At 42.4% G+C, this 15,925-nt stretch overlaps 1 protein-coding gene across 1 annotated transcript; it reads right to left on the bottom strand.

Moving 5' to 3' along the window:
• Positions 1-10,037: 10,037 nt before the first annotated feature.
• On the bottom strand, positions 10,038-15,853 carry HINT1 (histidine triad nucleotide binding protein 1). The gene is made up of 3 exons (XM_083577242.1): positions 15,663-15,853; positions 12,252-12,356; positions 10,038-10,370 (listed from the first exon to the last, which is right to left on the bottom strand). Exons 1-3 carry the CDS (start codon positions 15,771-15,773, stop codon positions 10,206-10,208), a joined length of 381 nt encoding a protein of 126 aa, XP_083433368.1. The 5' UTR covers positions 15,774-15,853; the 3' UTR covers positions 10,038-10,205.
• Between the last annotated feature and the right edge of the window lie 72 nt (positions 15,854-15,925).

Genomic DNA, 15,925 nt, shown 5'->3' on the forward strand with positions numbered 1-15,925 from the left:
AGGCATGTGAAGGAAGTAGAATTTCACACAGACGCCTTCCACACTAAAATCCCAACTATCTATCATTAAGGCATAATTATGGGTTCCCCAAAGAGCAGGTAGTCCTCCAGGATTAGCATCCTTGGTGCTCTTCTGAATTTAATCCACCTCCTGAAAGGCAAACACTCCATTTCAGATTTCAGGGTTTATGGAGTAAGATTCCCAGCAACATTTCTACATCTGCTCTTTGCTGTACTGAAGAGTAAATTGGGAGGGGCGGAGGGAGGGAAATGGGTGTATTTTAAGAGCATTTGCTATGCTTACTCTTTTTATATCACACAGTAACTATAGCAATGCGACCAACACAAGTTAAATGATCACCTTTTCTTGAGGAAAGGGATTTGGCATGCAGGCCTAGCACAAATTCTCAGTGCAGGGGCATATCGTTCAGAGCACAACCTTATACTCAAAATCTGTCAGCAGAAGCTCCACTGCCGAATTGTGTCTCACTGGGGAGATTGTTTCCTGACTGACACAACGGCCAGCCAATTAGTACTGTGCAATGCCTGTTCCAAGAAATGGCAAGAGGTTCTTTATAACTGAGATAAGGGCCAGGTAATCAGTGCTATGCAAATCAAATCCGGTTGGAGAATATGTGCACACTGAAATTGCAGAGCGCACACTTCCAAAGTCAGATCACTTGTCTGCAACCTTGTTCAGCATTTTGGAAGGAGGCTAACAGATTCCAGACTCCCCATTATGTTAGTAATGATTAGGGCTGGGCAATATATTGTCCCAAACTAGGTTGAAGTCTACATCATGATACCAGTTTTGTAGTTTTTGACCTGGCAATGTATCATGAATCATGATGCTTGCTAAGGCTGTGTGATATATTGTTCAAAACTGGTTTCGAGTCCATATCGTGATATTGGTTTCATAATTTTGACCTGGCAATGTATTGCAAATCGTGGTGTGTGAGAGAAAGAGAGCTATTCAAAAATAACAATGAGAGAAAAACCGTGAAGCCAGCCAATGCCTCTACATAGCTCCATCTTTGGACCTAGCTACATTAGTAAAGAAACAGCGATTTGAATGCAGTATAAACATGCAACACCAGATGGTGCCAAAGAGCAGGAAATTTTAAAACACGATTTTCCATAGAGATTTTTCCCCCTTTTGTTATAACGATCTAATTACTGATTTATTAATAGCGGGTTTTTCCTGTGTCTAGATCCACACCTTATTTCAGACCTTGTGATATATCAGTGTATCACAATGTTTAGCTGGTGATATATTGCGAGAAGATCACAATGTGCAGAAATGTGGCAAAATCTCCAACCCCTTTCCTCACAAATTGTCCCATTTACTGTAGCCTGACTACTACGGAGTAGGCAGACGAAGGAATGTAGCCTTCATGTGTAAAACTCTCCGCTTTGCATCTGAACAAAAGAGACTCATTTGCAACATCAACCTGATATTTTCTTGGAGTATGCAACAAAAACTGTAGAACTAAAAGTGATGGTAGCCTTTCAACAATGCTCTTTACAGCGAGTGCTTTAACTCCTACTTTAGAAACAGTGCAGAGACATCTAACTCCGAGATAATTACCTGTCTCCTTTCTGGATCTCAGAAGGTGTTTCTTTCTGTTCATTTCACTGTCAGGGAAAAAAGCACTGACAGTAAAGTTCTAGTCACTTCCAGTTATTAAAAAGAGCTCTATTTTCTCACACCTGATCTTAAACTGTGGAGTGCTTCAAATAATACCGACACCATCCATACATTCTTATTCGCTAGATTAACGGTCTCTATGCACATCATGCACAAAAACAATGAGAGTCAAGAACTGAACCCTGATGAAGATGTCAATGGCGCGTTACACAAGATAACTGAATTCTCTTCCCGGCATCATTTAACCACCTTGAACCTGTACGCAAAAAAAGAAAAGCAAAAGAAGCTAGCAATCATTGCCCCCCTGGATCTGTCTTTAAAACTCAGCAGTCTTTGCTTCTTTTGTACTAGAACAAAGGATGTAAACGTGACGAGAAAGAAGATAAAACCTGAATTGAGAAGAATCAGAACGCATTGCTGCCGAATGATCCCAAAGATGAGTTCTTAGTCCTGTTCAGGCATTTCCTCACATGTTCACTGAACATGTTAGAGTTTGAGGCAGGGGGCAGGACTCTATTCCTGGCCATACCTCTGACTGACATGTTGTTGTTGTTGTTTAGTCATTTAGTCGTGTCCGACTCTTCGTGACCCCATGGACCAGAGCACGACAGGCACTCCTGTCTTCCACTGCCTCCCACAGTTTGGTCAAATTCATGCTGCTACCTTCGAGAACACTGTCCAACCATCTTGTCCTCCGTCGTCCCCGTCTCCTTGTGCCCTCCATCTTTCCCAACATCAGGGGCTTTTCCAGGGAGTCTTCTCTTCACATGAGGTGGCCAAAGTATAGGAGCCTCAGCTTCAGGATCTGTCCTTCCAGTGAGCACTCAGGGCTGATTTCCTTAAGAATGGATAGGTTTGATCTTCTTGCAGTCCATGGGACTCTCAAGAGTCTCCTCCAGCACCATAATTCAAAAGCATCAATTCTTCGGTGATCAACCTTCTTTATGGTTCAGCTCTCACTTCCATACATCACTGCTGGGAAACTGACCGACATACCTCTAGCTGAATGCATGAAAAGGGCCCTGATGTGCACAGGACATTTTCCAGGGACAGCCTCGGATTTACAGAAGCTGTTTTGGTTTCTGGTTTGATCCCAGAATGTCCCATTTTGCCTTAGGACATCCCTATTTTCACTGGAGAAATGCTGGAAGGTATGGTGTTAGGCAACCCCTGAGCCAAGGAGATAACTGGATAAGGAAGTTTGTTTTAGTATGTGTTCATATATGTTGGAAGCCGGCCAGTGTGGCTGGTGCAGCCCAGTCAGATGGGCAGAATACAAATATTATTATTGTGGTTGTTAAAAAGAGGATGCCCCTGTTTCCATCAGAAAAATGTTGGAGGGAATGGTAGGACATCTCTATTTTCATTGGAGGAATTTTGGAGGGTATGGAGTTATCCGACCCCCAAGCTATCTGAAGGCAGCCCTGTATAGGAAAGTTTTTTAATGTTTAATTATGTTTTCTATACAGTGGTACCTCGGTCTATGAACAGCCCTGTTAACGAACTATTCGGTGTACGAACTCCACAAAACCGGAAGTAGGTGTTCTGGTTAGCGAACTTTGCCTCGGAGGACGAATGGTGGAAGGGCACTGGTGACTGGAGGCCTCAGAAGGGAAAGCGCGCCTCGGTTTAAGAATGCTTTGGTTTAAGAACGGACTTCCGGAACGAATTAAGTTCATAAACCGAGGTACCTTGGGTTAAGTACTTAATTCGTTCCAAAGGTCCGTTCTTAACCTGAAACTGTTCTTAACCTGAAGCACCACTTTAGCTAATGGGGCCTCCTGCTGCCGCCGCGCTGCAGGAGCACGATTTCTGTTCTCCTCCTGAAGCAAAGTTTTTAACCTGAGGTACTATTTCTGGGTTAGCGGAGTCTGTAACCTGAAGCGTATGTAACCTGAAGCGTATGTAACCCGAGGTACCACTGTATATATTAGAAGCCCAGTAAAGTTCTAGCTGGGGTCATGTAGCATCCAGTTAACTCTCCCCCCTTTACTACAGTCCTATTTAGCCCCCTATACTGAATCTACGTGTATATGCCACTAAAGACACTAAATTGTGTACTGGCCTTCACCCAGTAGTATCAACATCAAACTGATGGTTGGTGGGAAAAGTCCTTCTGAATGATCCAATTAAATAAATGCATTTGGAAGGGTTTCATGCCAGATCCCTCAAGGACAGGAGAAGGTCCTCTAGAAAGCTACAGCAGATCTTGAGATTACTGGGCACTAACTTAGAAAGTCCCAGCAAGCAAATTATGAAGCAATTCACAAAACACATCTTAAATGCAGGAAATCCCTGGTTGCATGCTGACATGGGCAAATATCATGCTAACCAAGTGATATGGATATTGTAAACAGTGATTCCCACAAGTGCATGCTTTTTGCAATGTGGAAGTCACAGAAACTGAGGAGGGAGGGTCCTGGTATGTGGTCTGGACTGGCTGAACCTTTGGAGGCTGGATTGTAAGGTCTCTTCCATACCATACGAGGAGAGGAAATGCCCATGAGGCTCTGGGCAGCAGGAAACAACAGAGCATGCCCTTCTTCACTGCCAGTATTAAATAGACATTTGAGCCAGGTTTATCCAGCCCATCCTATATAAATTTCCAGGGCGTTCAGAACAACACAACATCTCCCTATTACTACAGGACAACAGCCCAGAGGTCACATATTCAGTCGCCAGATTCTGAACTGCCATGACAGATACTCGTCAAAGGATGGTCTATGCTACAAATCAGTCCTAAAATAAAGGCCCATATTGTTAGATCTGTATCAGTGAAGCCCCACCTCATATAGCTGTTTTAAGTGATCTTTTTAAATTCTTATTATTAGTTTTTATTTACCCATTATTTATGCTTAATCAAGTATTCTATGTAAATGTTTTAATCTACGGTTGGTTTTTGCTCCCATTTATTTAATAATTATTCGCTTAGATTCATACTGTTATTTATTTAGGTGTTTTGCTTATGCTGGTCTGTGTCCGAATAAAGTAAATTCATTCATTCAAGGTCTCTTCCCATGAGTTTTTCAGCCACGGCTCAGAAGCTGCTGTTAAGCCATTAAAACAGTGGGGAAGAATTGATGCCCATTAAAGTGGCATAACCAAAAGCCTCACATAGATAATTATATTTGTTGGGATTTGTGTAACCAAGATCTGCTTGCTTTTCCAAAGAAGCCAACCAAGTGGTATAAATTGCTTTTAACTTGCCGTGCTTTTGACTTGGTATTTTCTATAGCAATGAGATCTTTGGGATGCCCTTTACAGAGCTAGCACAAGTTCCTGTTCACATTTCATACTTGGTTCAGACATGAATTTGGGGTGACTGGCACTGCTCATATGGATGTGCTCCCAGAGAAGACACAGTGATCTGTCTTTTCCTGTAACGTGCCCTGTTTCCTTCAGTGAGAAGACTTATTCCTGCCCCACCTTTCGTTATAATCCATTTTCAAGCCTCCCGCCAGTCAGGTGAATATTTCCATGCTGCTTTTGAGAGGCAAGGAAATCCAAACTATCCAAGAGTTACTAGCAATAGTCTTGCTCTGCCCTCGTGTGGTCAATTCAACAAATGCAACAATCACATAACAAGTCTGTAATAACACATCCAAATAAATTAGGGCAAGCCAGTGATAAGGCAAAAGCTAAACTTTAGCTTGTATAGAAATGAAATATAAGGGTCGTTTTCTAATACAGTGGTACATTGGTTTACGAACTTAATCCGTTCTTAAACCAAAGTGTTCTTAAACCAAGGCGTGCTTTCCCATAGCAGCGGGGGACTCAATTTACAAATGGAACACACTCAACAGGACGCGGAACATGTTCTGCTTCCAAGGCAAAGTCCACAAACCAAAACACCTACTTCCGGGTTTGCAGCATTCTTAATCCAAGTTGTTCATAAACTAAGCTGTTCTTAAACAATGGTACCACTGTATACCATTTGTCGCACTGTAGTAGTGTGGTGCTGTGGTCTAAACCACAGAGCCTTGGGCTTGCCGATCAGAAGGTTGGTGGTTCGAATCCCTGCGACAGGGTGAGCTCCCGGTGCTCGGTCCCTGCTCCTGCCGACCTAGCAGTTCGAAAGCACGTCAAAGTGCAAGTAGATAAATAGGTACCGCTCCGGCGGGAAGGTAAACGACGTTTCCGTGCACTGCTCTGGTTCGCCAGAAGCGGCTTAGTCATGCTGGCCACATGACCCAGAAGCTGTCTGCGGACAAACGCCGGCTCCCTCAGCCAGTAAAGCGAGATGTGCGCCGCAACCCCCGAGTCGTCCGTGACTGGACTTAACAGTCAGAGGTCCATTTACCTTAGCTGCTGTTTGCCCTAATGTTTTCTGTCGCAAATCTTGGAGTGGGTCATCTATACTACAGTGGTACCTCAGGTTATATAAGCTTCAGGTTACATATGCTTCAGGTTACAGACTCTACTAACCCAGAAATAGTACCTCGGGTTAAGAACTTTGCTTCAGGATAAGAACAGAAATTGTGCTCTGGTGGCGCGGCGGCAGCAGGAGGCCCCATTAGCTAAAGTGGTGCTTCAGGTTAAGAACAGTTTCAGGTTAAGAATGGACCTCCGGAATGAATTAAGTACTTAACCAGAGGTACCACTATACTGTATGTTTCTGTTCTTTAGAGTATCATTGCAGTTTCCTGTGTCCACAGCAATGATGTGTTCAGACTGAGAAAAGTTCTGTGGTTGTCATAACACTTGGTTCCAATCCCTGCTTCCTCTAACCAGCAAATGCCAGTGTTATGAGCCTGTGCACCGGGTACCAACAGTCCTTTCACAGGGTTGCTAGTTGCTCTTCTTGTTGTTTGGTATTTAACTAGCTGCTATCCTGAAATTCTGTTTGTGACAGAAATTAGAAAGCAGGACATTGACTTTTTTGAGCAAAGCTATGACTAGCTCCCATTGTTCTAGGCACGTTTTGTGACTGGGAATTTCATCAGCGAGAGCGGTTTCTGGGAGCAGTACTGCACCTAAAATTTCAGATTAAAACTGCAGAGTGGAAAGAAAGTAAGAGCTTTTTCTGCCTCCCCACTTCTAGCTACTCTCTGAAGGCAGGAGAAGAGACCCTCTTAAGAGTATTAGGGGGGGTGACTAATAATTGCCACTCACAGGAAGAACAAGGATATAATTTGAGTGCCTCACTTGTAGTTCTAAAAATCTTTTAATGTGTCAACACAAATAGAAGTTATTAATATTGCAGTTGTTGTATAAGTGATTATTATTTTGACTGGAATGTAATTGAGATTAATAAGATTTTGGAACGCAGAAATAAAGGAAATCATCAAATCATCAATTCTAACATGCGGGGGGGGGCACCTAAATTATATAATTTGGTATTTGAATGATTGGCATTAGTAACTGTATTATAATTTGGTATTGTTATAATGAGGCTACTATTGGATGGTAATTGAAAATTAATAAGAAGTATTATCAAAGAATATTAGGGGAGTGAACAATGGAAGGACAAGACCATGTGAAAAATGAACACAATATTTTAGCTGCAGTTCATTCATTTTGCTTTGTATTCTTGTTATTAAAAAAAAGTGTGCCTAGACATTCCGTTGTTGCGCCCATAACCTAGATTTAAGGTGTCATTTAGCTCCTAGCTTTCATGTCAGTTTCTAACACTGGCTATGACTAACCTCCTCTCAAAGAAAAGCTGGTGGAGGGGTGTCGTGAAATGGAAGTTACTCAAGGCCCACACTCTGAATACCACACAAAATGCATAGTTTTGTGCAAAACACCTTTCATGCCTTGAAAATATCGCAAAACCAGTCCAGACCTTTCAAAAATGCCAGGTGGTTTCATGACTGTGATATTCAGGCATAGCAATGGAATGATAACAGCATCTTGTGGAAACATATAGAATAATAAATAAATAAATAAAAACACTGAAATAAGTGCTAAAAACAGTATGTCTGGCAAGGCCAAAAGTTAGGTAAGCGCTAAGGATTATCAGAGTTCGCCGGTACAACAGACTAGTAAGGGAGTTTGCATCAGTATTAAAAAGTCAAACTGCATTTAGAAACAACAACTATCAAGCAGTATATAAATTTTATAGGATTGGCTACAGCTGAAACATTGCTCCACTATCTGGTTAACTTGCCAGGGGAATTTTGAGGGGGCCTAGCCCTTCTTGAAAATTCCCCACTGCCATGGCAAGTCTTGATTTTAATGCATCTATGTGGTTTAGGTGTGTCTATTTGTTTGGTTGCAAGTTGCTTTGGGATGCCCTGGATGCAAGATAAAGCAACTGATAAATTTAATAAATAATCATTTACCTTTGCAGAAGCTAAGTAGATTCTTATTTAACAAGTTTTGATATGCTTAATAATATCAACTTTATGATTTGTACTGAGGTAATTTACCTACCAAGTCATATCTCTGGGTTCTTTTCCGCACGCGGGCAAATTATTACACTGGCTGGTTTGCAGTTATCCAGTAAGCTATTTTTGTAAATGCATATTTTCATTAGAACATTAAGAACTCAGGTGTGTGATCTTTGGACACCAAGTGCATTTTTCATTTGTTAATTAACCCCAGAACTTCACCTCCTTCTGAAGAAAGCAGTTCAGGCGTCATTATTGATCCAGCATTTTCTGCACTGGCGCAGAACATTCAATCAACTTCTGGACAATCTCCATACTCCCTTCCAACCTTTGTCATATAATGAATGGCCCAACTCCCACCCTACCCATGATGCCCATGAACACACTTTGTTTAAGGCTGTTAGCATCACAATCTTCAAACTCTTATTGGCTTCCCTGAATCTCCGTTTGGAGGAAAGGTGGCATATAAATGTTGTTAAGTCGTTTAGTCGTGTCCGACTCTTTGTGACCCCATGGACCGGAGCACGCCAGGCCCTTCTGTCTTCCACTACCTCCCGCAGTTTGGTCAAACTCATGCTGGTAGCTTCGAGAACACTATCCAACCATTTCGTCCTCTGTCGTCCCCTTCTCCTTGTGCCCTCCATCTTTCCCAACATCAGGGTCTTTTCTTCTCATGAGGTGGCCAAAGTATTGGAGCCTCAGCTTCACGATCTGTCCTTCCAGTGAGCACTCAGGGCTGATTTCCTTCAGAATGGATAGGTTTGATCTTCTTGCAGTCCATGGGACTCTCAAGAGTCTCCTCCAGCACCATAATTCAAAAGCATCAATGAAGGGGGCATATAAATACATTATATAAAATACTTTTCCACCTGCTTGGCAGATTACGCAAAGGCCTTTAGGTGATATGGGATATATATGTGTGTGTGTGTGTGTGTGTGTGTGTGTGTGTGTATATATATATATATATATATGAACTCCACAACACTCCAACCATTAACAAAGTAATATTCAGTCGCTTTTTTTCTCTGGATGTGGGCAAGTAGAATTTTTTCCTTTATCAGGGAAAACAATAACCTTATACTCAATGAGTACCTAGCTTGCACATGTTTTTTCTTCTTAATGATACTCCAAAGGTTTCAGGAAAGCCTACAGCTTCAGTTCAGGGGCAGAGTTCAAATCCCTGACCATTGCATTTAGGGAATGACCTGGAGCAAGGCACTACCCCCGAGATTTCATAACTCGTTTGTAAAATAGCAACAACTCATTACAGAAGGTTGCTGCGAGGAAAGACATTGCAGCACATGGTAAAGGTGGAAAGGCTAAGGGCTTCAGCTGCAGTAATGCTATACTAAAAGCATAATCAGTACCTAGATGGGAGATGATCCAGGAATCCCCTTATACCACCTTGACTTCTATGGGAGAACATTAAGGTACTGAAGGGATAGAATCATCAGAGCAGCCTTCACGATATGTCATGCCTTTCAGGTGATGGTTTGGACTACAACTCCCATCAGCCTCAGGGAGCATGGCCAATGGTTCAAAACTGTTGGAGGTCACCAAGTTGGGGAAGCCTGTGTTAGACAATGTAGCACCGAGTTAGAAACAAAAGAGGAATGTAAATGGGTAAAATTGATGGTAATTGCAGCCAGACAGGTTATAGTGAGTAATTGGAAAAATGCAGAAGAGCTAGGGATGAACCAATGGAGAGAAAATTTGAAAAATATTATAATCTTAGAATATCTAACTGTGAAGATACATAAAATGAAAGGGTTTAAGGTCAGTGAGGAGGAGGATTGGTTTGAGAAGATATTGAATTATTTAGGCAGGTTTGAACAATTTGGGGCAATTAAAATGTTAAAAGTTAAATAAACCTTGTGGAGGGAGGAGTGTTAAGGTATATAGAATTGTACATATGGTTGATTTGAATATGTTATTATTGGTTATGTATACCCAATGTATCAGCCGCCTGGGGGGTTTCACTGTTTGTTTTCAATGTTTGTGTTTTGGTTGTTGGTAAAAAAAAATTAAAAAAGACAATGTGGAAGAACACAAAAAAGATGAGCCGACATGCTTATAACTTTATTGAACAATGATTGCGCAAACTTCTACTGTACTCCATAGGAAAGATTAAGTGGCTGAAGGTATTGATCACAGTTGGATTTTGAGAATATTTGTGGAGGGTGTTCAAGAGATTGTTGGGGGGCAAGATCCTTTCTTCCCACCTTCTTAACCCGGAGGCCAACCCATCTGACGGCCACCGAGGACATGGAGATGCACATGGTAGACAGACTGACCACCATCCGGCCCTTCGTTCACCACCATTCGGTATCCCCTCGTCAAGCCTAATTCAGCTGCACATTTCTTGCCCACAATCATTAAGTGTCCAAGAAGCTGGGAAAAGGAAAGGAAAAACACACCAATAATACATTCAGATTTTATGGAGCAGCTAAAGTAAAAGAGTTCAGTTGGAAAAGTGCACATATACACTGACACCAGGAGTTTCAGATATTCAACATCCCTCAGATGGACGTCAATTCATTCCTTTTCAACCACTGCCTAAAGTGGGACTCACAGATCTTGCCTCTAGCTAGAAATAATCTTTAAAGTTCACACACAGGTTGATCTAACAGTCACTAATGTTTTGTGTTTTTACACACCATTCTTGAGGAGTTCCTGAATCACTCCTGGGGTTCATTCATTGTTCAAAATAATGAAAAAAGAACTTGAGCCAAGACTGTGTGTATACATATATCAATAAATACACATTCCAGGAGCAAATATTTCAGAGACATCTAGTTGAGTTTTCAAAGATTTAAGGGTAGCTATCTAACTGCCATGTGTCCTCCTAGTCAAGCTAATAATCTAAGATACTGTGGATGCAAAAGCAAAGTTACAGCAACACTTCTTTTTCTTTTTCAAGTATCACATTCTTAGTTTATGATACAAAGGAGCCAGAGAGGAGAATGTGCTTCAAACTGTTAATCTAAGCACTGAAGAAATGTGTAGTACCTGTTTCCTTATTTTATTATTGTTGCTGCAATGTTGGCATTAGTTGTCCAAACCTTTCATGTCATTGCCAGGGAGATTTTAATATCAACCTATTCATTTCCCATCCCATGTTAACTTTGCAAAAGGGTAATAAAACACTGTGCATTCCACCATTCTGAGCCACATAATACACATTTTAATACAATTTTGTTTTCTATTAACCATTTCAAATCAATTTCACAACTGCATCAATTCATGACTCGGGTTGCAGAGATGAGTTCTCACATTTCAGCATACGAAATTGAATTTTATTTAACTCTCCTCTTTCCTGGCATGCACTGAATAGTTGTATAGTGCCAACCAACTATATTTGGAAAATGGGAAAACCATTTACATTATAGTGCCTCATATCAGAGCAACTGACATTTCATGTCTCCTGACTTTTGTTTATTAAAGTAGTGGTGCAAGCTTGTCCAATATAAATGGATTGTGCACTTTTAAGCTTGACCACGAGGACATAATCAGATTTTTTAAAAAATTCATAATTATATAACTCAAAACAGACAGTAAGATTTTATTTCTTGCATTTATTTTTGCATTTATATTCCATCTTTCCTTCATGAAGCTCAAGATGGCATACACATGCCTTCTTCCACCATAATATCCTCACAACAGGCTGTGAAGTAGGTTAGGCCGAGAATTGGCGACTGGCCTAGTGAGCTTCATGTCTGAATGAAGATTTGAACCCAGACACCCCCAAGCACTACACTACACTTCCTCAGAATGGGTTCAAGGCAGAGACAGGGAACTTCTTTCAGCATGGACAATTGTCAGGAATGATGGGAGGTGTAAGTCCAACATTTCAAGGGGCACAGGCTCCATATCTATCTATTCCTAATTTCAGGAATTTCAAGATACATCCGAGGATAATTTCTGATGCAATAAAGTTGTCCCATGAGCAAACATATATGGTAATTCTGATGGTAACATCAGAAATTAATCCACTACCTAATTTCTGCAATGGAAGCATTGCAGGATAGAAATGCAAGCAAATAAAAATATAGAGCAAACCATAGTCCACAGAGCACCAGGAAGACGCAACCTCTGTTGTGGTTCTTATACGCAACACAAGAGCAAAAAAGGTTTGAGGCATGCAACAGAATGGTTTTAGGATTTATTTGGAAAGCTTGTAATGGGAAGCAAGATAAGAGTAGCATTTATTCTTAGCTTTACTGAAAAGTCAAAAAGCAGAACACCACTTAAAAGCCTTTGTGCAATACTTACAGCTTCATCAGAATCTTGCGCTTGAGATATCTGAGCAATAGGCTTCTTCGGAACTACTAGGAAATGGGTTGGGGCTTGTGGGGAAACGTCATGGAATGCAAGGCACTGCAGGGGAGAGGGAAAAGAAAGAGAGAGAATCAATTTTTTTAGACACCATTCTTTTAAAAGCCAAGGATGCAAGAATTTTTTTCAAACAATTTTAGGATGCAAGAATTTTTTTCAAGCAATTTTAATTCTTCCCATAACTAGAAACTAATTTTTTACTAGAAGACATTTTTACGGAGTCTCTAGAGCTCATTACAGTGGTACCTTGGTTTGCCTACATCTTGGTTTCCATACGTTTTGGATTACAAACACGTCAAACCCGGAAGTGCATGTCCCAGTTTGCAATCTTTTTTTGGATTGCAACCCATTTTTTTGGATTATGAACAATTTTTTTTGGGAGGCCCCATTGGCAAAAGCCCGCCTTGGGTTACAACCTCTTTTGGTTTACAAACGGACCTCCGGAACAGATTATGGTTGTAAACCAAGGTACCACTGTATATGGGACTGGAGTCTCTTTGCAAGGCAGCAGAACAGACTTAGCATCTTAAATGATGACATAAGCAGTTGATCTCCAGAAATACTGTAGGCTAAATGTAGCTCTGGTTTCTAGTTTCACACCATTATTTATTACTATTACAGCTGGCAAGGATGGAGATCCTAACTCTCAGTGCTTTCTCTGGGGGTACCCAAGGGTACTCAGAATTGGCACTTTTTCCAATTGTTAAAAGTGTGGCACTTACTGTAACAACTTCATGGTGAGTATCAGCGAGGGCTGGGCAATATCTGCCCAAGGCTGACACACATTTCCGGGGCAGATTTTTTCAGACTCATCTAGTTGCGTTTTCAAAGATTTCAGGGTAGCTATGTAACTGCCATGTGTCCTCCTAGTCAAACTAATAATTTAAGATACTGTGGATTCAAAAACAGTTACATCAACACTTATTTTCCCTTTTGAAGTATCACATTATTTGCTGTTAGTTTATGATGCAAAAGAGTCAAAGAGGAGAATATCCTTCAAAATGTTAACCTAAGCGCTGGTACCCGTTTCCCTATTTTATTATTCTTGCTGGAATGTTGGCAGTAGTTGTCCAAACCTTTCACGCCATTGCCAGGGAGATTTTAATATCAACGTATTCATCCCCCATCCCATGTTAACTTTGCACAAGGGTAATAAAACATCATGCAGTCCACCATTCTGAGCCACATAATACACATTTTAATACCATCTCACTATTAATCATTTCAAATCAATTTAGGGTAGCTATGACAACTGCATCAATTGTAACATGACTCAGATTGCAGAGATGAATTGTCCCATCTCAGCAGATGAAAGAGAATTTTATGTAACACTCCTTTTCTGGCTTGCAATTATTATTGCTGTTGTTGTTGAAAGAGAGTTTTATTTAACTCTCCTCTCTTCCTGCAAGCAATTATTATTGTTGTTGTTCATTTGTACATCGCTCATCCGACTGGGCTGCTCCAGCCACTCTGGGTCAACTGCATCAATTTTAAGATTCACAACTCAGGTTGCAGAGATTAGTTCTCACATTTCAGCAGATGAAAGTGAGTTTCATTTAACTCTCCTCTTTTCTGGCTTGCAATTATTATTGTTGCTGTGGTTTATTCAGTGCCAGATTTACGTATAAGCTAAACAAGCTATAGCTTAGGGCCCCACTCTCTTGGGACCCCCAAAAAAATTTAAAAGAAAAAAACCTGGATGTACATTTAAAAATATGATAAAAAAGAAATAAAACCTACATAAAGTAACAGTGTTTTGTGTTGTGTGGCATTCTATTTTGTTATGTGCAAATAGCTTTAGATAACTATTAGGTCCATAAATTACCACATAGCGGTTCCCTCACTGTGAGAAGCCAAGTTACAGGGAACCAGGCAGAGGACCTTCTCAGTAGTGGCACCTGCCCTGTGGAACGCCCTCACACCAGATGTCAAAGAGAACTACCAGACTTTTTAGAAGACATCTGAAGGCAGCCCTGTTTAGGGAAGCTTTCGATGTTTGATGCATTAGTGTAGTTTAATATTTTGTTGGAAGCTGCCCAGAGTGGCTGGGGAAGCCCAGCCAGATGGGTGGGATATAAACAAAGGTAAAGGGACCCCTGACCATTAGGTCCAGTCGTGACCAACTCTGGGGTTGCACGCTCATCTCGCTCTATAGGCGGAGGGAGCTGGCGTTTGTCCGCAGACAGCTTCCGGGTCATGTGGACAGCATGACTGAGCCACTTCTGGCGAACCAGAGCAGCGCACGGAAACGCCGTTTACCTTCCCGCCAGAACAGTACCTATTTATCTACTTGTGCTTGATGTGCTTTCGGTTGGCAGGAGAAGGGACCGAACAACGGGAGCTCAACCCGTCACGGGGATTCGAACCGCCGACCTTCTGAACAGCAAGTCCTAGGCTCCGTGGTTTAACCCACAGCGCCACCCGTGTCCCTCCCCAGCATATATAAAAACATAAAGGAACATGGGTGGCGCTGTGGGTTAAACCACAGAGCCTAGGACTTGCTGATCAAAGGTCAGCGGCTCGAATCCCTGCGACGGGGTGAGCTCCCGTTGCTCAATCCCTGCTCCTGCCAACCTAGCAGTTCGAAAGCACGTCAAAGTGCAAGTAGATAAATAGGTACCGCTCCAGCGGGAAGGTAAATGGCGTTTCTGTGCACTGCTCTGGTTCGCCAGAAGCGGCTTAGTCATGCTGGCCACATGACCCGGAAGCTGTACGCCGGCTCCCTCGGCCAATAAAGCGAGATGAGCGTGAAACCCCAGAGTCAGGACTGGACCTAATGGCCAGGGGTCCCTTTACCTTTACTAGTGAACAAGCCTAGTTTTTTAAAATGTATTGCATTCCTTTCTATTATTTTAAGGCTGGGGGAAGAACAGGAAAACTTTCTTAATTGCACATTTTAATACAGCGGTACCTTGGGTTAAGTACTTAATTCGTTCCAGAGGTCCGTTCTTGACATGAAACTGTTCTTAACCTGAAGCACCACTTTAGCTAATGGGGCCTCCCGCTGCTGCTGCGCCGCCGGAGCACGATTTCTGTTCTCATCCTGAAGCAAAGTTCTTAACCTGAGGTAATATTTCTGGGTTAGCAGAGTCTGTAACCTGAAGTGTATGTAACCTGAGGTACCACTGTACCACCTCATTTTTCTGCTAACCATTCCATTAAACCTGAGACCTTGGTTGAAGGAGCCTTTTGGCGCCCTGCTTATATAGCTGAGTTTCGTCCCCTGCGGCGGGTGCCGCCGTCCCCCAGCTTCGAGGGCGGGCCTTTGGTCTCCCTCAGCCGCTGGCCGTTCGCGGTGCTGCCAGGCCCCGCCGGGGTCTCCGCTCAGCCCGCCGCCCTCCTCCTCACCTTCTCGTCCTCGAAGATGATCTTCGCCGGGATCTCTTTGCGGATGATCTTCCCGAAGATGGTGTCCCCTCCCGGCTGCGCCACCTGCGCTTTGCTGATCTCGTCAGCCATCGCGAACCGCCGCCTCACGCGACCCTCTCGCTCGCTCGCCCCGCCTTCCGCACCTCGGCCCCATCCCCTCCGGTTCCATCCAACCAATGATAGACCTTCACGAGGCTAGCCGACCAATCGCCAAGAGTGACGCCGGGGTCTTATTGGCTCAA

The sequence above is a fragment of the Podarcis filfolensis genome (genome assembly GCF_964270895.1).
Source record: "Podarcis filfolensis genome assembly, chromosome: 11".
Taxonomy (NCBI): Eukaryota; Metazoa; Chordata; class Lepidosauria; order Squamata; family Lacertidae; genus Podarcis; species Podarcis filfolensis.

Excerpts from the sequence above, each read along its gene's own strand:
- HINT1 (XM_083577242.1), bottom strand. The coding sequence starts at position 15,773 with ATGGCTGACGAGATCAGCAAAGCGCAGGTGGCGCAGCCGGGAGGGGAC. Across the intron at positions 12,357-15,662 it reads TCATCTTCGAGGACGAGAAG|TGCCTTGCATTCCATGACGT; the intron begins GTGAGGAGGAGG and ends TCTCCCCTGCAG. Across the intron at positions 10,371-12,251 it reads CGCAAGATTCTGATGAAGCT|CTTCTTGGACACTTAATGAT; the intron begins GTAAGTATTGCA and ends TCCTTTTCCCAG.